Source organism: Drosophila albomicans, chromosome 3, assembly GCF_009650485.2.
Source record: "Drosophila albomicans strain 15112-1751.03 chromosome 3, ASM965048v2, whole genome shotgun sequence".
In the NCBI taxonomy this organism is placed as follows: domain Eukaryota; kingdom Metazoa; phylum Arthropoda; class Insecta; order Diptera; family Drosophilidae; genus Drosophila; species Drosophila albomicans.
Window position 1 is genome coordinate 31,538,575 of NC_047629.2, and position 22,737 is coordinate 31,561,311.

The following is a 22,737-nucleotide window of genomic DNA, read 5'->3' on the forward strand; positions in this document are numbered from 1 at the left end:
TAAATACTAATTAATTATTTATTTGTTAGACCAACTATATTTATAAATAAATTAAGAAATGTTCAAAGGAGCAGCTCTAATTGAGCAGTTGCAGTGAGAGTTGCGAGAGAGCGCATCACAACAACAGTTTGACATTGACTGTGCCATTCACTGCGTCAACCAAGCAGCCCTCTCGCTCTGACAGCCAGACAACAGCAGCAACCACTAATAGACTCACACACTACTGCAGGCACACCAATACACGCACATCGCTCGTTCGGTTGGTTGGCCATTGCGTTTGGCCTCAGCGTCGGCCTTTTCTTTGCGTCAATGTTTTGAGCACATTCAGTTTCTCTCTTGCGTTGCTCGCGTGCGGTTCGCTGTTCGCTGTTCGCAAGTTTCCCCCTCGAAGAATTCCACGTATCACGCTTTTTAATAATTGTGTGTACGAGTGTGTGTGTGTGTGTGTTTGTGCGATCAACGACAACGACGACGACGACTTCGCCGCCGGCAGCGAATTCTCGAATCCAAAGAGCAATAAACAAATGTCCGAATGCATAAATCAAAAGTCAAGCACCGCACAGAGTTGAGTAGTTGTTCTGGCGTATATACATAGAAATAGTATCAACTCGAGCATAATAAAAAATAAATAAAAATAAGAAATTAAAATACTCGCATAAATCGAAAACGTGCGCACAGAAAATCAACATAAATATTGGCGACAAGCCACTGAAAAGTCCAATCAATTGTTCAAATTTAGCTCGAGTGAGTGTGTGTGTATTTGTGTTAAAACCATTTGTTAATGTTGTTGTTTTTAATGTTGGTGTTTATGAAACATGTACGCAATTTATGAAAGTCGCGAAAGCGGAAAATTTTGCTAAGAATTGCAACACGTGTTTATGCTAACAGTGCGTATGAAAATTTCGCCTTGCTATTTTCGTGCACTACGCGTGTGTGAGAGTGTGAGCGTGTGCGTGTGTGTGTCAATGTGCATGTGAGTGTGAGCCAAAAGGCTGACGAAGAGTTTCCCCAATCGAATCGCTAAAGTAAATGTACAAATCAAGCAAAAGCAGCACAACAGATAAAAGCATTATAGAAAAAACAACACGGATACTTAAGCTTAAGATAAACAGGTGAGTTATCATCGAGAGCAACAAATGCCGTCGGTTAAAACAATTACAACTATTAACTTTTATTGTTAGTATCCATTTAAAACTGCACACAAAATGTCTGTTTTAATATTTCATTATCTTTTCATCTTTGTTTGTAATGAATTATTGTTTATTGTATTGATATCTGCATTATTATTATTATTATTATGTTATTGTATATTCTAAATAAATGGCTGATTGTTGGAATGACTAATGACCCAAGTCTGTTGTGTTTATGATTCACATGTTGCAACTGTTTAATAACCGACAATCGCCTCAATAAATTTGACATCACGTTTGCAATTATTTTTGGAAATTTTAGAAAATATTCTATACGCAATACACATGAAATGCTTTTCAATGAGAATCATTTTCAAATATATTTTGCAACGAAATTTTAATGCTCTCGCAAATAAATTCAATGCTGATTTGTTAACCATTAACTATAGTCTAAACAATATTTATATTTTTATTCAAATTATTATTTATTTGCTATAACTAAAGGTTTAATCATAAAATGATTAGATCAATGAAATCATAATTGTATTTTAAATATTTCGTATATTATGCAAGTTTTTTTTCTATATTATAGAAATTTAAACGTTCTAATTATTATTTCCTCGCCAATCTGTTACATTGATATGCGTACCTTAGATCAATCTTATTAAAGAAGATGCCTTTAAACTTGCTATGCATATTACCAAAATTTGCAATTAAATAAAAAATTAAAATATTTTGTATTGCATATTTGAAAATACATATAATCGATAGTTGAATTTTTTAGTCAAACAATTACAATTTTAAAAAGATCGTTTCTTTTCAAATCATAGGGAACATTTCAGTTTTGGACTTGTTTGTGTTAACTAATAATTTTTTCATTATATTCGATAAATTTTAAAATAGAATTTGTACTTATCTTATTTGAGTTAATTATATAAAGTCGAGCTGACAAAAGACCAGTTATTAGTAAATTTTAAAATGGCATACTTATAATAATTTTCTGGCAATTTTTCTTATATTTAAGATTATTATATTCAATGCAGTAATTTCTTAAAAATTTATAAATTAATAATTAAAATTCAATTATAAATTTAAAAATTACAATTTTAAATAAATAGTAGACTCTTTTCAACTTGAATTAATTTGCAAGTTTGTTAAAAAAGACTGTAAATACAAGAAAGTTGTTAAACTAACAAAATTTAATTAAAAAATTCGAAACTTTTCTCAAAATCCTCCACACACATTACACTTTACAACCCGAAACATGATCTTGCCACCACTCTACACAAATTAGAAATAAAATGAAAATACCCAATGCAAGTGCAACGTGAAAATTGCTTTACAAATTTATACATTTTTACACAAAATGCCAAACAAATAAATGTGCAAATATTCGCATTTCACTTGCAGCGAGGTGATGGGTGGGGGAGGGGAGGGGAAAGCTCTCCGTCACTCGCAATTCTGCCTCACAATCAAGTGGATCACATCTGATCGGTTTCTGCTTTCAATTTGCTCTGGTCGACGTGTAGTTTTTGCATTTATTTTCGGTTTAATTAGACGTCGGCAAAATAAACATACAGCCAGGCCCATTTTGAATTTCCCCCAAATCTCCTTTCCCCATTCTCCCCCTAAATTCCCATTTCGATTGCCATTCCCATTCCAGTTGTCATTCATTCATCACATCATAGAAAGAGAGAAGAAGCCTTGTGGTATCCGTGAGATACTTTTTTCTTTTTATTTTTGCCAAATTGCCTTTGTTTATTTATAAAAATACGTTTTATCATGCAAATTTCTGTGTTTGAAATTTGAAAATTATTAACTGGCCACAGCCGCTCTTATTATAGTTTTTGTTGTTGTTCAGAAGATCTCTTTTTTTTAGTTGTTGTTTTGGAAAGTTTCTTGGGTGGGTGTCGAGCAGTTGTCGTCTTCGTGTCTTCGCGTCTTCTTGGCTTTTTTTTGCATGGGAATCGTTTATGAATAATTCGATTTTACGGTTTAACATTTTAGAGGAACGCGTGTTTGTCGTCATCCATTTGTGATTTATCCTACATACAACGTGTCTGGCACGAATGTATCTCAAAGATACTGGTAACTTCAGTTCAGTTCAAAGAGATGGCTGCCAAAAAACAAATGCGTGTTGTGTTGATGCTTTTGATGATGTTACGCACTTGCGTCGAGATTTTGCATTTTAATTTGCGTGCAGCAATCTTTTTCATTCAAAAAGGCAAAACAGATACAAATCGTCAGGCGGTTGTTTGGTCAATTTAGATTGCCGCTGCATTCATTCTCTCAAGACTCTTAAGACTCATGCCACAGATACAGATACAGATACAGCTACTGATTTCGTTTCGTTGGTTTCGTATCTTGCGGCCCAGCGAGCACAGCAGAGCACAGAACATTAGGTTGACAAATTTCATTCATTACATAGTTGTCGTTTAATCTGTTTACAGCTGGCAATTAAATAGCAAGCGAGCAAAAAAAAATTAAGATGAAGCTACAGATATAGAAACAACACACAAATATATATATACATATATCTAGAGTACAGTTGTGTTTTATCGTTTGTTTACTTCGATGGAAATGTGAAATGACAGCAAAATGTGTGCAACAACAGCTTCGAATTGTTGAATTTGTCGATTACATTGCATATAAACACAGACACAGACACGCACAAAAACAGTTTTCGTCTCTGGATTCGAATTTGAAGTACCAATCTACTAATCCAGAGAGGGAGAGAAGCCCTAAACTTTATTTCAACAGTTAAGTTTCACAGCTCAAACGTGTCGCAGTCTCGTCTGCATTCCAAACATCGAGAGATTGATCATAAAATCCTGTTCAGAAGGTAAAAAGGCAACTGACAATTTCTCTACTCATGTTTCAGCTGTCGCACACAAATCACTGGCAACTAAATAGTAAATTTTTTTGGAAAAGAAACAAATCTAAATAAAAAAAGAATTTTATGACGCTCAACTTTAATTACAAACTAATTGGGCGATGCGATGCGATTCGTTTTTCGATTCAACTCGTTTCGGATATTCAAAAAAACAGCAGACAACTCTATAAGCAACAGAATCAAAAGCAAAGCAAAGTTAAATCATAGCCATGGCCACTCAAGGTGTCCACTTTCAGTTTGTGGCTCGAAGCACGCTCCCGCATGCAGTTAAATTGACAGGCCACCAAAAACAAGCGAAGACAATAACAATAACACTCAAATTAAAAGCTTATAAAAGTCAAACACTCGCAGATACAATGGGCAAACAGAATAAATCGAAAATCAAAGAGATAAGTAAGATTTAAGCATGTGTAAGTCGAGCTGAAAGACACTCGTAAATTCAATTCATTTTTAGTTTGATTTGAATGCCACAGCAGCAACAGCAGCAGCGGCCACAGTAGATAAAGATAAAGTATCTGGGAGTGCAGATCGTATCTGTAAGCTTCTTTATTGCGTGGCTGCCGTAAACAGGTCAAAAGATACATTTCTTCTAGTTCTCGTTTGTCATTAGTGTTAGGATTGATGGTTTGCTGTTTTACTTTCACAAATGATTTACATGCCGATTGAATGCGATTGAAAGCATCGATTGAACATCTTTTCACTATAGCGTATTTCGTTTCACGTTTGGCAATATGTGCAACAAGCGTTTTTGCAGCTTGTTTACTTGCGTCAAACATGAAACAAGCCAAAAAATATATCAAACGGAATCGGTTTTGTTGGGGGGATCGGATCGGATCGGATCGGATCGCATCGTATGGGATCGTATCGTATCGTCTAGGTTGATGACTCAAGAGCGGAGGCAACTTGCCGTTGGTATTTTTGTTACAGCAGCAGCAACAGCAGCAGCAACAGCAGCAGCAGCCAAAACAAAATCTTTTCTACTTATTTTCCTTTGTATATATAATCTGCCTCGCAGCCACACGGCGTGAGCAACAGAGACAGGGATATGTGAGTGGAAGAGAGAGAGAGAGAGAGAGGGAGGTACTAGAGGGGGCAGCGACATGCAAGAAGCTGAAAATTGAAAACAGATCCAAGAATATCTCGAATAGCTGCGGCGCAGTTGCCTCGATTTTGAAAACATATACGCGAGGTGCGAGTTGCGAGTGCCCCGAGTAGACATAGACTCAGATATATGTTATACTTATACTTATATATATATATTCAAATATATGTGCAGTACTCTGTGGAGGTAAGGGGAGAACTTAGATCTCGAATTTGTATCTTGCAGATACTTTGCGTTGGCCCCCGCAATCCAATCTATTGGTAAAGGCGTATCGAATGCATCTGTTCTCTGACCTTTCGCAGATATTCTATCTTCGGGATACACTTGTAAGCAGAGCCCACGTCACTTCACGTCGTCGTCGTCGTTGCCGACAACGTCGTCTGGTAATTTTAGAAACATTCTCTAGAGAGAAACACACATTGAACAAACCATTCGCCCCATTTAATAATATTGTGTAAAAGTTTATTTTTGTTGAGACTCTTCGGCTCGCCATCATCATCCTCTGCATCATCATCATTATGATCAACTGGGGTCTAGAGATCCATACTTTAATAATCGAGAAACACACCTGGACTTGTGTTCTACTATATTAACCAATCATCGAATTGACTAATCGACTTTGACAACATGGGGTCCATATTACATAATTTTTCGTAGTGCTTTCTGTTTTGTTATCGTTTGCATTTGTTTTGCTTAACATAAAATGTAAACGTGAAAATTCCAAAAAATCGAAAAAAATCGAAGATTCGAAATTATTCAGATTTCCATTTAATGGCAATTTCAACAGTTTTATGTGTCTCAATTATCGTTCGCTTAATGCTAAACAAAACATTCACAATGATGGCAATAAAAATATGAAATATCGCTGCCAATTAGCAAGGTAATTGCTTGGTCCTGAAAACACGGATTGCCAAATAGCTGGAGCTCAATGCTCCAAGAAAATGAGGTGTCATCATTAAGTTCATATTTCTTAAATGAGCTCACTACATTAAGGAAAACCTTGCTGAGAAGACTATTTTTGGAAATGTATAATGCACTATACACTATATGAAAATGTTTTTTGAGTACTTTTTTAATTGTTGCACTCCATTGTTAAAGATTTTTTTGTCTCACACTCAATGTTGCATTATTATTATTACTTCGAAAACTTTAATAAAATCAAGATTTATAACTTTATAATATTCAATTCGTTTATAAAAAGATAGTAATTTAATAGATATTAATAGACAGTAATTTAATTAACATTTTAACATAAATAATAATTACATTTTTAAGGATCTAAAATATTTGATTGACTCTTTTAAATTTTTATTTCAAAACTTGCATTGAAGGGTTAAATTATATAACTATATAGTTCAATTTTTAATGTAATATATATAATCAAGTATATAAAATAAAATGATAAAATGAGTTCAAGTCAAAAATAGTTTAAAAATTTACTTATTTACATTTTTCTCACAAACTTTAAATTGTTGAAAAGCTTTTTTATTTATAGGTATTTGAAATATTTTATCAAGTTTAAAAAATAAAATGAAGAAGTTTTTATGTTTTTGTGTGCATTTAAATATTTTCATCAAGTATATAAAATAAAATAGAAAAGGGTTAATTCTAAAATAATTCAAATGTTTGCGTATCTAAATTTATCTTTACAATGCATTCAATAAATTAATTGATATATGAAATATTTTATATGGAGTATAAAATAAAATGAATAAAGTTAAATCAATAATAGTTCACATTCCAAAATAGATAAAATATTTAAATATTTATTTGAAAACTTTTATGAATTTGTGAGATATTAAATAGATATTAATATTTCTTATAGCCACAACTTAAATGTTAGGAACATAATAAACTTTACTATATCTCTTAATCCAAAATATACATTTTAAGAACATTATAATATTTATATTACTTTATATATCTAAAAAGATCGTATATGCTTTTATTTATCTGTTACAATTAATAACTTTTCTTCACTTTTTATTGCAGCGCTCAAATACCAAAGACAACTCAACTTCCACTAGGTTATCGATGCATTAAACGCGCAGCTGGCAAGGATTCACACATCCGCAGCTGGCTAAACTTGTTCGATCATCCCACTCACAGCACAGATAGAAGAGATAGAGAAGAGTAGAGCAAGTGGAGTGATCCCCTCGTGCTTTTAAGCCTACAAAAAAGAAAAAAAACACAACACAAACAAAACTATGCTTCAACATCCCGCCACAGATTTCTACGATTTGGCCGCTGCCAATGCGGCTGCAGTGCTTACCGCCCGCCACACGCCCCCTTATAGCCCCACGGGGCTGGGCGGATCGGTGGTGGCGCTGCACAATAACAACAACAACAATAGCACAAGCAATAACAATAATAATCTCGATATGCTGACGCACAACGGCGGCACAGTGGGCGTGGGCGTGGTCGGAGGCGTCTCAGCCACTGGACTGCATCTGAATAGCAGCAGCAATGGAGGCGGAGGTGGTGCAGGCGGAGGAGGCGGCGGTGGAGGCGCCAATGCAGCTGGACGCGAAACTCTTCCCAGCTTCGGCTTCACCCAAGAGCAGGTGGCCTGTGTGTGTGAGGTAAGCGATTGAATTAGATTCGATATCATTGGAGATCGATTACCACAATCGTTTGGATCGTCTTTGGCAGGTTCTGCAGCAAGCGGGCAACATCGAAAGACTGGGTCGCTTCCTTTGGTCGCTGCCACAATGTGATAAACTGCAACTGAACGAGTCTGTGCTGAAGGCCAAGGCGGTCGTCGCATTCCATCGTGGTCAGTACAAGGAGCTGTACCGGCTGCTCGAACATCATCACTTCTCGGCCCAAAATCACGCCAAGCTGCAAGCTCTGTGGTTGAAAGGTGAGACACCACCTCCCCTTCTTCTCTCTTTTTTCCCTCTCTTGCTCCCTCTCACTTGTCAGGACTAACCCGAAATTCTTTCACTGTAGCGCATTACGTGGAAGCCGAAAAACTGCGCGGAAGACCTTTGGGTGCCGTGGGCAAATATCGTGTTCGCCGTAAATTTCCATTGCCCCGCACAATTTGGGATGGCGAGGAGACGAGCTACTGTTTTAAGGTGAGTACGATATACAGCTCTGAACGCTGCCATCCCAGACACCTTTCCCTCTTTTTATTTGCCGCTGTGGCAACAAAAAGGGCGCAACATGAAATCGTAGAAATGTCCGCTCATCATCACATACACACACATGAAAACCGGGAGCGGTCACAGCTTTTGTAACTGCCGAGCAACGCCTTCTGTTTCCTGCATGCACATCCTTCTGAGCCTTCTGAGGTTAGCTGACGTTGCCTGACCAACGCTGTTTGCACTTGAGCTTGAGCTGTGCAGGCTTTCAATTGATTAAAAACATTTCTAACAGGTGTATCCCATAAATGTAGACTGAAAACTGCGATGAAACTTTAAAGTTAAAATAGAAAGCAGTGCAATTATTTAACATACTTGTATGTACATACATATGTATATATTATACTATTATAGGATTGCAAAGAAAAGTTTCGCGTCAAGGAAAATGTTGCAGAAAAATATTGTAATATTTTACAGTGTTTTACGTTTATTACGTGTTTACTTTAAATTTCATAGTTTGATACAAACATTATTTTTATTATTTTTCTTTTCTTTATTAAAAAACACATTTGACTATGGAAAATCACTATTTAAACAAGTAAGAAAGTTACAGTCGACTGTGCTCGACTGTGAGATACCCGCTACCCATTTTTAATAAAGGCAAAATATTGCGGTATCATTTTGAAAATATACCGAAAATACTTAAAAAATACTAAAAATATACCAAATGATATGTTTGGTATATCAATATAGTACCGCATTCAAAATATACCATAGACGGCTCAATATACCAGATTGTCAGCCAAAGTAACTAAGACCCTTATAAGTAGGCGTTTTTGCCCATACAAAAGTATTTCTTTTATAACTTCGACAATTTTTATCTGATCGCAACCAAATTTTCAGGAATCATAACTACTATAGTTATTATTATATATATATAATAAAAAACATTTTTTTTTTATGAATATACTGTTCTAGTAGATTTCGTTTGTTGGCCATTTCAGCCAAACAAATTCATTTGGTTTATACCCGGTATACTATGCACATTCATTCTATCATTGTTTATAATGACAAAGTCTCAATTGGCGCTTATAACATGAAATTTATATTGTTTTTTGCACATAAAAACAGTATGCATCATCTATATTAAAAAAAAAATAATTTAACGAAAAAAAAAAAAAAATTTTTTTTTTGCCATGTCGCACGCGACAAACTTTCAAAAATTCTTAAAAATTAAATTGTGCTTATATTCATCCAAATTTTATTTTTATTATATTTGGTAACAAAATATGTGTTTGGACACAAATTTGCATGCTCAATGGACAAAAACTATAGATGCACTCATAACAAATGCTGTTTTTCACTGTCGCACGCGACAAAAATAGAAGCTGATTAGCTGAAAAGAAATTTACCGTTATTAGCTATTGCATCATTTCTTTTATATATTTTGTATATTCCTTGGATATTAAACAAGATATTAAACTAAGGGTATCAATGCATACTGACTCCCTTTAAGGAAATGAATCAAAACAAAACTTGCAGTAGAAATGTTCAAAACAGAACTTTTGCTCATCTTCGACTTTGCATTGAAATTTTTTTCAAAATGTGTTATGAGTAAATGGAAAAATCGTTTATATTAGTTAAATGTAATATTTTCCCTATAAACAAATGTGAAGAAAACATGCTTTTATAGAGTTTGAATTTTTTGGCGCCGGTTGCACTTTCTGGAGAATTGCCCATATACCAAAATTTGCAACTCTAGCTTTAAAATTACGCTTGTTATTCGATTTTTTTGATTTGCGGGGGCGGAAGTGGGCGTGGCAAAAATTTGAAACAAACTTGATCTGCGTGCAAACATAACAAATGCTGTCGAAAAAAAATTATAGCTCTATCTCTCGTAGTCTCTGAGATCTAGGTGTTCATACGGACAGACGGACGGACACACAGACACACAGACGGACATGGCTAGATCGTCTCGGCTGTTGACGCTGATCATGAATATATATACTTTATAGGGTCGGAGATGCCTCCTTTTACCTGTTACATACATTTCCTGTCGGCACAAAGTTATAATACCCTTCTACCCTATGGGTAGCGGGTATAAAAAGTAGTTAGATTCAAGTGCAAATACTAAAAGCTTTAAAAAAACATTTGACCATGGAAAATCACTATTGAAAAAAATACTTTAGTTAAATTCAAGTTAAAGAACTTAAAGCTTTAAAGTAATTGTAAAATTGCTTTTTAATGTTTGTAAATTCTTAATGATAAATTATAATTTATAAAATATGTTTACTATATAAATGCCATTTTTTTAAATTCAAGTTCAAAAGTGTAATATTAGGTAACACTGTCACTAAAATAATCGAAGCTTTATAATCGATTACCAAGTGCACTTTGTTCACAAGTCTAGTTCCATTTAAAGTTCGCTAGTTCTTTGGCATCCTTAACTAGTTCACTCAATTGAGTTTACCGTTTTATTTTGGAGCCAAATTGAGTAATTTTCACCGGCAGACAATATAAGCTCTCGTATCGCTAATAAATTATTTTTAATTTCACCCAATGAATTATTTGGATAATAAAATAAAAATAAAACAACAGTTTATTAGCAAATAAAATTAAGACACGGTCAATATCCACTCTACATTCTCTCGCCTCGTATTAATTTGTCCTACACATGATTTGAATTGTTGTTGTTGTTCTTGTTGTTACAGGAGAAATCGCGTTCCGTATTGAGAGACTGGTATGCGCACAATCCATATCCATCGCCCCGCGAGAAACGAGACCTGGCCGAGGCCACAGGGCTGACCACGACACAGGTAAGTTCGATCAGATGAATGTCGAGACATTTGACAGATTTTATTTGTAGTTTGCTCTCTGCACAAGTTAATTGCATGTCATTAATTATAGAAAATAGCATTTTCTATGATGATGTATTCATCTATTTTTAGTCATTCACTTGCACATACACATTAGCATTACATGTATTTAACTCTCCAACTCATATTCGCTCTCCCTCTCTCTCTTTCTGTCTTTGCGTTTACAGGTCTCCAATTGGTTCAAGAATCGACGACAAAGAGATCGCGCCGCCGAGCATAAAGAGTAAGTGTATTCTCAAAATTCAAAATGTATAACATATCTATATAGTCGCAACTACTATATATTATTGTGCATTTATTATAAATGTTTTTGGGTGAGCGTCAACGCGTGCGAAATGAATTAACATTTCAATTGCAAATTACAAAAGCCGACGACGTTTACTTGGCGTTTTTTCTCATATGGATACTCGAAAACAAGGCCAAATTGTGGCTTTTCATTGTGGTGGTGGCCAACTGAGGGGGCGAGATCCATCTAATTAGTGTCAAGGACATGGCCATGTTTCACGTGAAACAACACAGCACAAAAAACAACAACTGCCACATGTGAATAATGTGAATACTATATGCGAATATATACCACATATTATATTTATTTATTTGTACAATGTAAAATATGGAAATGTCGCTGACAAATTTCATGAACATCGTGTTCCATATAGCGAGTGTTTTGTTGTTATTGTTGTGCTGTTTTCATAGGCGCATGTGTGTGGCAGACATGGCCAGCTAACTAAAGCTAAAATGCCACAGGGTCCTGTTGTCAGGACCACGACGAAGGAGAAAAAACATCTGCATTTCCGCTTAAGCAAATAGGACAACATTTGTGAAACTCTTCTCTGGGTTTGTTCGCTCAGATGCCGAGCTGCTGATAGGCAACATTTCAAATATTAAACATCCTTTTAGGCATCCTTTTGTTTGTCATACCCGCTCTCTCTCACTCTCTTCCTTGCTCGATCTTTGTCTTTAGTCGCCGCCTGTTAGAAGTCATGTGAAGCGCAAACATCGAGCAAAAAGTGAAATGTAAATTGGTATTGAGAAATGGGAAATGGGAATGGAAATGGAAACGGATTTTGAAGTGGCCGAAACTGCTTTTGAACTATATTTGGCAGAGATCGTATCTTTGCATTGAGCCATTAGGCTAAGCGGTATATCAGTTACTTGCAACTGAACAATACAACTTCAATTCGCAATTCACAATTCGCATTTCGTCTAGTGCCAGCCACGAGAAATAAAAAAAAAAAACAGCAGCAACAACAAATACAACAATAATAACAACGAAAAATTGTCGTAATAAAAATAAAAATTGGCCGCCGTAGCAACCGCAATACAAACACACACCTAGTCACAGATACAGATATGCAGCTGACAAAAGTATCTCACAGATACAACACACATTCATGATATAGGCAGAGCTCGTATCTACGATAGTTTGCACTACGTAGCGTCCTCACTGCTTTTCACTATTATTATTATTGTTATTGTTGTTGCTGCTGCTGCTGCTGCCACTGCTGCTGATGTTGTTGTAATTGTTGTTGTTGGTAACCCGATATATGTTTATGGCTGTTGCCGCGTCGGGCAGATTCAACGGCAGCGGCAAAAGCAACAGCAACAACAACTCGGCGCTGCTACTTTAACTTTTCATTTTGTTTTTCGTACTCGTCTCTGTGTGTATATAACTCTCCATATGTTGCTTTATTGTTGGCTTCAAATGCATGCACACATATCCAGATATATATCAGACATCTCTCAGTTAGAACCACCCACAAATTCAGCTACAACCCAAAAGTCAGTGCAAATTAAATAAACTTTTCCCACATTGTTCTTATCAAGCATATCAAATGCATTCCACACTTCAACAGTATTTAATTTTGAAACTGATTGAAGTGATTCGTTTCATACTTAATTCATTTTTAAACACATATTTTGTAAATAGTATTTGTTTGGATATAAATTGTTAGAAGTTGTTTGTACAAACTGAAAAAGTTGATGATTGAACAAAGTAAATTTTTCCGTACTACAAAAAGAACAACAATTTTCTTACTGTCACATTGATTAAAATAATATTTCACTCAATTATATCCAAAATACATAGAAATAAGGAATTTTCTTCTGCTAAAGATATCTCGTTATCTCATTCTCAGTTCTCCCTTTACTCAGTTCGTTAGCAAGCAATATGCCATTCGAAAATAGTCGACGGTGGAGGATATTGCCGTTATTATAACACGACATCGATCTAGGTACATATTTAAAAAGAGCAGATACGACTTGTTTGTTATCTCAAAGTTCCACAAAACTGATGCTGCACCGATTAAATCCCATTTCTGGGGGAACACAGCATCCCAATGCCTTTCACCCACATACTGGAAAATGGCATAGTAGAATCCCAGCACCGTCAACGGATAGAGAATCGGTAGCAATAGGAAGAAGAGCAGACCGCACGTATAAAGACCTTTGAGGATCGTTGGAAAGGGCAATTGCTGCAACCAAATATCAAACAAGTGTTCCACCAGAGGTTGCATATAATAGACAAAGCGACCCGTCCATGATATTTCCGTCCACTTCGAACAATACAAATATATAGAATCTGAGAGATATGTGGATAATGTGGGGCTTACAATTTTGCGCTTATGAAGTGGCTTCTTCCAGGTCTTTCGCATCTTAATTGCCACTTTATGAATTTGATTAGCTTAAACGTTTCTTAAACGCAAATTTAATTATTCAATGACGACAATGGTCAACTATCTACATCTCGTAATATTTACAATGGGACTTTAAGAAGAATGTAATTTTGAATTAAATTTTGTGTACTGTCAAATTAAACATTTCTATAGAAAGTTCACTTGGATTCAGAAATTTCAGAATTTCCATAGTAAATAATTATTAAGAAGATTTTTGATAACTAATAATATACTAAATGTGGCTACATTTCAGAAATATTTTTCGACCTGATTTTATTAATCTGCAGCTAAATCCTCCTCAAGAAAATCTATTTCTTACATTATCAAACAAAATTTATTAAGTTATTATCCAAGAATAATTAATAATTCTTATAAAGTTACAAATTATTATTATTATTTGAGAAGTTTTTTAAAAATTTGTATATAGAAAATGCTTTTTTATTTTACAGCTTAGTGGAATAATATACAATATGGAAATTCCTTTTTTATATTTTTGTAAAATTGGAATGGAAAAAATAAGATCTTAGTTTTTTCATAAATGAATGAATTTCTTAGTCGATTTCGTATATCCTGCAATATATTTTATTTCCTCTTGGAATCCTATTCATGTGATCTAACATTTGTTAAGATAAAAGATACCATGAAAATGTTTAGATTGACTGGCATCATAATGAAATCTATTGACAGTTGAGAAGAACAACAATTCCTGGATTCCAGAACAGCCAGACCACCTTCATCATCATCATTGATGATCATAGTCTGACCATGCCCCGATCTCTACCGAACTGAGCAACTACAATGAAATGCAGCCAAATAATAAAAAAAAGAAGCAATCCAACATAAAGCAGTTTATAGTATGAGCGCCGAGTTCCACACAGTTTCAGCGCCAATCTTCTTCTCCCCCCTCCACCCTTGGCCGCAAACTCAAACTCAGTCGTTGTCTCGATGCTCATTTCTCTAAGTGTGTGTAAGTGTGAGTGTGAGTGTATGTATGTGTGTGTTTGTGCCGATCTCGGGCAGCTCAGGGCTCATCGTTTTGCGTTTGCGTTTGCGTTCGAGTTCGTCGAATGCCACGGTTGGCTGGAGGGTAGCTGGAAAGAGTATCAGGTTACCACAAAATGTGCGTGTGTTCTTTATTCGTTCGCCTCAGCGCCGTCGTCGTCGTTGCCGACGCTGACGTTGACGTCGATGTCGACGTCGCAGCGCGTTATTCATTTTTATTCGTTTTATTGTACATTCTGTTTTTATTATTATCTATTTTGCGCTTTTGCCCGTCTCTCTGTCACGCTCTCCCTCTGCTTGCTATATACACACACACATACAATCACCTCTCTCTCGCTCTTCCTGTGCTGTCTGTTTGTATGTGTATGTGTGTGTGTGTATGTGGGTCTCTGTTTTGCCCGTTTTGCTGGAGTTCCGTGACGCATTGATGGCGTTGATAATGATGTCGTTGTCGATGATGGACCGGTATGCCACTAAAAGTGAGACACACCGAGTGAGTGCGAGTGAGAGATCTCAAGCCAAAAGGCGCTCCACATTCAACATGGTATGGAGCAGCATGTAGGGTGGCTGAGCATGTGATGTACTCATCGGGTGGCCCTCGTGTCAAGTGATTTGCGCACATCTCTCCGCCTATAATTAGAGTGCTGTTTATATCGGGGACATCACCTTATCGATATGGTTATCGCTGTAATTGACCTCCCCTGCCATAGCTTAACTTTAACTCTTTTTCTCTCCTCTGCGCTGAGCTGACACATTTCTCAATGGCAAATGTTGAAATTTCTAGGGTTTCACTTGGAGCAAGTTGAAGTTTGCCCAGTTGCACAGTCGACTGGCCTAAACCGCTTATGTTCTTAAATACAACAAGAAGTGTTAGGGCTTATTAACAAAAAAAAAAACAACAAAAAATAAAATGGAGAGATACAAGTTCAGCGGTCAAGTGGAATATTCGCTGAATGAGAGTGTTAAATATAGACATGAAATTCAAAGAGGTTTCTTTTTATCTAAGACGAAAATATTTCATTTTACTCATTGTTTTTTATTATATCTACGAACTATGGCGAAGTTATATTCATCTTATGTTATTTATTGCCTTTTTCACCTATTTTCGCTATTTAGGATGACTCTTTATTAGTTATTAAGTTATTTTTAAATTCTTGATCTTTTCGACTTCTAATGTTCTGCAAATAAAGTAATTGTGTCCAGAATTACAGATCTATTAGAAAGGTATATCTTTTAAACATGTTACAGAATTACAGATCTATTAGAAAGTTATATATATTAAAAATGTTTTTAACTTCCCCTTTTTAAATTACAATCTTTCGAATTAAAGTGCTGATATTCTATTAATTCGAATGAAACATCTAAGACGTATATAACATCTCTTATAATATAAACAAGTTTCCTAACTTCCTCATCTAGTCAAGTCATTATTACAATCGCCAGTAGTACTATAAAATATGTCTTTAAACTCTTTCAACTTCCTGATCCGCCACAAATTGCCACAATCTAATCTCCACACACAAGTTAAAGTTTGCAATCATCAGCTGTTTATGGCTTAACAAGCACCGGCCACGTTTTTAGAGGAACAAGAGTCAAAACAAATCCAAAAACAGCCGGTAGCGTTAGGAGGGGGAAACTCTTGTTGTGGGGGGGAGCCGACAACGACACATCATATGGTAGATCGTTGCAGGATTTCCAAGAAATTCCATTGCTAATAAAAATTATAAGCCAATAAATCGTACAAAACAAATAAACAGTCGCAGAGCCGAGTTGGGAAAAATGAAACGCTGTTTCAAAAAAAAGAGAAAAAGAATAAAAAAAAACGTATCTGAACTGAGCCCCAACTCGGATCGATCGAAGTCCAAGTTAAGCAGCCAGGGGAATCAACGAACAGGTTGAGTTATCGCATTGCGCGATCGCTACACAAATCTCGAGACGTGTGCACAGCAGGACACCCAGCTAAACGGTGCCCCAGCCTCAGAAAGAGAGAGAGCGGGAGAGAGAGAGAGAAAGAGAAGAATCTGAAAAGGTGTTGATCATAAATTATCATTTAATTTACGCATGTGTGTGGTGTTGTTTAGTGTTGTTGTTGTCGTTGTTGTTTGTTTTAGTCGTGTTGCGGGCTCAACTTGAAGTCGAGCTCTGTCTTCGCTTTTTTTTTTTTTTTTTTAATAGTGGGGAGAAGAAGTCAAGAGTCTAGACTAGTTGTGGGTATTGTCCCTATGCATTGTGCCATTGTCTACAACTATGTTTCGCTTTCGGTTTCAGTTTCGACGCGTCCCCGCTTCGATTTCCTTGTAGATCTTAACGCGATTAACCAAAAAGTCATCGTTATAAAATATTTTATGTTATCGCCGGTTGGCGTGTGGCGCATTTTATGCTGGCTGTGCTTTGTTTTGACAGTTTTTCATAATTTTGTTGCCTTTTAATTGCATGCCACAGCAGATGCTGTCGCTCTTGATAAGCGATTCTTTTATTATACCCGCTATTTGGTATTAAAAAATAGTATTACAATCTTAAAGAGACTAGAACGTATATTTCCATCTAAGCACATGGCTTCGTTGATCGCAGTTTGAAGTTGACCAAGCCCAGCTTAATGCGATCATGCATTATTGCCAAGCTAATGAATCTGCGTAATCAACGGCATGAAAAAAAAGTGGCTCAAAACTGGAAAAATCAATTGAGCAAACAAGTAAAAATTAATTCCTCATCACTGAACAGCCCCCAAAAGTCCAAGAACCTTCAGCTGAGACCACACACATGTCTCCCCCAAAAATAAAAAAAAAGAGAGAAACACAAAAAGAAGTCTTGGTCAAAGCCAGACACGGTCAAGTTGAGCTTGTTGTGTGTTATATAAACTCTATGTGACATTCAGCATATGGAGGGATTGTCCTTGGCGCAGCTTACTTTATAAGACTTTTATAATGCAATCAGTCGTGTATATAGGAAGATATAAGGACATGCCATTAAAGTAGGCTAGCCTCTCTCTCTGTGTGTGTGTCTCTCTCTTTCTGTCTGTCCCCTGCTTTCTGGCCGTGTTAATAAGTGTTGCAGTAAGCCAAAGACAACAGCAGCAGCAGCAGAGACGGCAGCGACAGCGGCAGCAACGAGCAAAGCCAACAACTATGAAATTCTGGTAATTTGATATCATTGTTTATATGCTGTTGCCCTTTGTTTGCTCCCCACTTTTGCTCGCTCCGCTGACTGAGGATGGCTGCCTCAATGGCTGACTAGGGCCAGGGCCACAACCAGGGATGGGCATGACCAGGGGCCATGGCTACTCTCGAACATTTCAGCCATTGCTCGATTTGAGGTTAACATTATGTTTGCTCAGCCTGTTTGCATATAGATCTATGTTTGCATTTTCTGGGTGAGTTTGTCTCTTTTGCCTTTTGTGCTATTATCGATTTTGTTTGAGCATAAACAATGTCAGTTCGCTTCCATTTAAAGGTCTCCCCAACTGGCACTTTAAGTTTTTTTTTTTAAATTGTGCACAATTTAGTTAAAATTCTATAAAGAAAATCAATCAAGGGTAGAATTGCGTATACTTGATTTAAAATTTCTGCTTCACTTTTCTCTTTACTAAATGCATAGTTATTTAACTTATTTTAGTAATTTGCATATGTAACAATTGTTAGGCTCATTAAACTACGGAATTTTCTGTATTTATATTATTCTAACAAAGCTTGTGAAAACATTTGTTATTCCTGCTTTCTATGGGAATGTTGTCTTGAGAGGAATAATGTTATAGGAAAAACTAAGAACCATCGATTTCTTTACAACATTTTTAGCTAAATCTCTTAGAAAAAATAATATTTACATATTAGACTTTAGTTTTCTTTCAGTTTATGTGATGTATAATTCCTGTGAATTATAAACTCAATTAAGAGAAAAATTTCAATATGAAATTTACTAAGGATTAAAAATCTATTCTGATTATTTAAGAAAAAAATCAATCACCTTATATTAGTGACTATAAAAATCCAAGTCAACCCCAATTCAATGAACTGTGTCACTTTAACTGTGGAAATAGAATATAATGCAATAATGATAATTTCAGTTTAATTGTGGGAATAAAATATGATGCAATAATGATAATTTGAGTTGACTCTAAAGTGATTTGCACCCACACAGATTATCAAAGATTTCAATTTCAATAACAAGGCCACCCCCAGAGTGGCAGCAACCAGATCCATAGCAAGGAAAATCAAGGAAAAAAGATTGGACAGCATGGCAATTATGAAGCGCTGCAAGTGGCAAGTGGAGAGTTGCATCTACAATTACACGAGTGCTGCCAATACGTAAACAGCTGGCTGCCCATTCGAGATGCCGCCAAGTCTGCAACTGCAACAACAAGATGCGACTGAGATTGCGACGGCGGCTGCGGCTGCGCTGTATGTGGCCGCAACTGGGCAAGAGGCTCGACTTGGCTTGGATTGAATTGCGTGCAAGTCAGCAAATAACTTGCCGCGAATTGGAAAGCAGAAGCAGCATCAGCAGCAGGCGGAGCAGTCGAAGGTGGCTGATCTGGCAGATCGCTGGCAATGATCTCTGGGCTACAAATTTGTCGAGTGTGCGCTTAAATGTTTTGCATGGCCCTGGGACCCTTGTTGTTGCCTCCATCGCCGCCTTGTCGATGTCGTTGTCATCAATTTTTTGTTCTCTTTCGTTTTTTTTTTTATATGAAACTGGTTCTGGGTGCGATTTGCTTGCAATTGGGATTCGCGACAAGATTAAGATTAACACACACAGACAGAGAAACACATTCGCATTGGAGCCCAAGATAATGTCAGTTGCTCGAATTTCAAATGCGCCTCGAGTGGATGTTTGTTGTTATCGCTATTGCCAGCGAATTAGCCATTAAAATGTCAGGACAGTTTAGCACTAACAAATTGAACAACACATCAACAAGAGCAATAACAACGACTATATGTCTGTATGTTTGTGTCTGCGTGTTTGTGACTCTTCGTGTTTCAATTCCCAACGGTGCGTGTGGAATTGGGACGAGGCAGTCGAGACACTCGTCGACTCGCTTCCACCCCAGCAAACGGTGGCGATAAAAACGACACTTGAAAGTCATTTACAGAATCAGCCGCAAATAATAAAAGTCAAGCTGCTTAACTTTTGATCAAAGGTGCGAGTGAGAGCGAAATACACACACATCCACACACACTACCTCTTCGCAAAAGCGCTCTGAGAGAGAAAGGAACAGTCGCATGCACAATGCGCAGCTCAAATAACTGAAATCAGATGCGACGGCGCGCTCTGGGGGAATGCACTGAGCTGCTGCTGCCCTCCCCCTTCTCTCTTTCTCGCTCCCTCGTTTGTTTGTTTATTTGTATGTGTTTGTTGGATATTTTTGTGGGTGTGCGTGAACCCAGCAAACACCTTTCGTACGTGCTGTGCTGCTCTAGCGCACAACAACTGACGGGCCGAATGTGAAACTGAAACCATTTATAGAAATGCTAGAGTTGGGAGTCAAAATATTCAAGCAGACAGTTTCCTTCCGGTTTTATTTTCAATTGCCCGCCCCGTCATTTGTCATTTGTTTATAAATATATTGCAGTGTATGTATATATACATATGTATATATAAGACTGTTGTTACTCTTGCTGACAGCAGTAAATTAGTTGCAGCAATTGAAACATTTTAATTTAAACGACGCTGACGGCTTTAACATCTGTGTCTCCCTCTCTCTCTCTCTCTCCGAGAGGGTGGAGAGTGCGAGCGTGGAGAGAATTGCAATGACTCTCAACAAGAGCAACAGCATTATGTCATTAATGTGTGTTCAAATGAAATTTGAGACAAGTAGAAAATTATGAAAAGTAAGAGTGAATGAATAATGGACAGAGAGCAAAACAATTATTATTTCAGACACTTTCCAATTACCACAATATTGAAAATTAATTTGTATGTTTCTTTCTTCTAATTTTAGCGGCTCTACGGACAAGCAACATTTGGACTCGTCCAGCGATTCGGAAATGGAGGGTAACATGCTCTCCAGTCAAAGCGCACAACAGCAACAACAACAGCAGCAACATGCTGCCGCCCCGCATCACTCGCATCACTCACAGCAACAGCAGCAATCGCCAGGCAGCAATAATAACAACAACAACAACAGCAGCAGCAATGGCAACAGCAATAGTTTGCATCAGCAACATCAACAGCATCAGCAACTGCAACACGTTGCTGCCGATCAAAGCCTGCAACATCATCAGCAGCAGCATCAACAGCATGCGGCGGCCGCAGCGGCAGCAGCAGCTGCCAGCAAGAGCAGCGCTGCGGCGGCGGCAGCAGCGGTTGCTGCCTCCCAAATGCCGCCGCTTTCGGCAGCGGTTGCATACTCCCATCTACACAGTGTGATGGGTGCCATGCCCATGTATGATATGGGCGAGTATCAGCACTTATGATTCTAGTTGGAGGCTGCTGCTGCCGCCAGCAGCCACAACAACAGCAACAACACCAACAGCAGCAACTGCAATAACGACAGCAGCAACCTTTTGCCATGCGAATGGCAGGCAACGTTGCGTCAACGCCAGCAGCGCTGCCAGCAGCAACAGCAGCAGCAGCATCCGGAAAGCTTTTACTTCTGAATCAATCAATAACAGCAACAACAACAACAGTAATAACCACAGCAACTGCAACAGCAATACATTTTATTCAATCAACTTTGCGCATAACTTGGCATTTTTCTATATATTTGCATAATGTATAGAGAGATAGAACGAGATAGACAGACAAATAGAGACAGACATAGAGGATTGCAGCACAAGCTTTCTTTTTTGGCAATTCTCCTTTATTATAAACGAAAAGCATAAAACAAACTTCATTGATCTGTGTAAATAGCTAGGCTTTAGTTTTTAGAGCGATTGAGTCGGGAATGGAGAATTACTATATGTTACATCCTCCTATTCGGGTGGATTATACTTACTAGATAAATGTGAAAGTTGTTCCCCGCTCGAGCGCGAATGCAAATCAAATCGAAATGTGCAAAAATTATAAATATATATAAATTCTATTAAATTATTTTCAATTTAAATATAATTATTATTTTTAAATACAAATACATATATTAGATGAACTGATCTTTAAATCAAGTTTATTAAATTGTAAACACCCGATGTCTATCTATCATTATCTCATAATAATGCTGCACACCCATTATCCAAACGCAAATCTGACCGCAACAACAAGCAGGCGGCACTAATCCGCGGCGACAGGTAAACCCGCTAATGCTAATAGCTGTAGATAATGGGCTAAAGTCTACACAATGTTGTCGTCTGCAAGGCGCGTGCGTCTCACACACACACACACATATACGCACACGACCCACACACGCGCCTCTCGCTCTCATCCTCGTTGGTTCACATCGCAGTCGCGACGCATGTAATGAGCATGTTAATGGCACCAGCGTCTGCCTTAGTTGAGGGCCCACAACCAAAAACGAACAACACCACCATCAACATCGTCAGAGCACTTGGCAACGGTCTCGACTCGAGGGCGGCGCTTGGCAACCGACTTGACTACGCAAAAATGCGCAACTTTCAGGTAGTCTCTGCACCCCAGCTTTGTTTTGCCTTTCCTAGGGGGTGGCTGCTGTCTGACTGGCTAACGGACTTTTATGTTCTCGTTGATTTGTTGATTGATACTGTATATGTTGCAGACTCCGACGACGTCGTCTTCCCCAGCCACCAGACGTTGGCAGGGCGGCAGCACACACGTGTCCGACTGCGAGTGCGTCTCTGATTGAGGAGGCTGTGTATCCGGTTACAAAATATTTTGACTTCTTTTATCTTGAGGGGCATACTCACTCCTTCTATTTATCATTTAATTAACGGCCTTAAATTGTTAGCTTTTTCCAGAAAAATAGGTAAGACTGTGAAATAATTGATGAAAATGGATAAACATTAAAAAATCGTATATTTTATGTATTGTTTAGAGTAATATTAATTTCTTTATTTATGCAATTTATT

The 22,737-nt window shown here is 37.2% G+C and overlaps 2 protein-coding genes across 2 annotated transcripts; one reads left to right on the forward strand and one right to left on the reverse strand.

Moving 5' to 3' along the window:
• The first annotated feature begins 364 nt into the window (after window positions 1-364).
• LOC117569814 (protein sine oculis) lies at window positions 365-21,824 on the forward strand. The gene is made up of 7 exons (XM_034251133.2): window positions 365-1,112; window positions 7,118-7,707; window positions 7,778-7,988; window positions 8,078-8,205; window positions 10,923-11,027; window positions 11,255-11,310; window positions 20,700-21,824. The coding sequence occupies exons 2-7, from the start codon at window positions 7,333-7,335 to the stop codon at window positions 21,172-21,174; spliced, it is 1,350 nt and encodes a 449-aa protein (XP_034107024.1). The 5' UTR covers window positions 365-1,112; window positions 7,118-7,332; the 3' UTR covers window positions 21,175-21,824.
• LOC117571196 (uncharacterized) lies at window positions 13,117-13,926 on the reverse strand. The gene is made up of 2 exons (XM_034253238.2): window positions 13,700-13,926; window positions 13,117-13,642 (listed from the first exon to the last, which is right to left on the reverse strand). Exons 1-2 carry the CDS (start codon window positions 13,739-13,741, stop codon window positions 13,238-13,240), a joined length of 447 nt encoding a protein of 148 aa, XP_034109129.1. The 5' UTR covers window positions 13,742-13,926; the 3' UTR covers window positions 13,117-13,237.
• Window positions 21,825-22,737: the final 913 nt, after the last annotated feature.

What these genes read in the sequence shown, in the direction of transcription:
- LOC117569814 (XM_034251133.2), top strand. Translation starts at nt 7,333, where the DNA reads ATGCTTCAACATCCCGCCACAGATTTCTACGATTTGGCCGCTGCCAAT. An exon ending in AGGTGGCCTGTGTGTGTGAG is followed by an intron (nt 7,708 to 7,777) that starts GTAAGCGATTGA and finishes CGTCTTTGGCAG; the next exon opens with GTTCTGCAGCAAGCGGGCAA. An exon ending in CGCGCCGCCGAGCATAAAGA is followed by an intron (nt 11,311 to 20,699) that starts GTAAGTGTATTC and finishes TTCTAATTTTAG; the next exon opens with CGGCTCTACGGACAAGCAAC.
- LOC117571196 (XM_034253238.2), bottom strand. Translation starts at nt 13,741, where the DNA reads ATGCGAAAGACCTGGAAGAAGCCACTTCATAAGCGCAAAATT. An exon ending in CACTTCATAAGCGCAAAATT is followed by an intron (nt 13,643 to 13,699) that starts GTAAGCCCCACA and finishes TATTGTTCGAAG; the next exon opens with TGGACGGAAATATCATGGAC.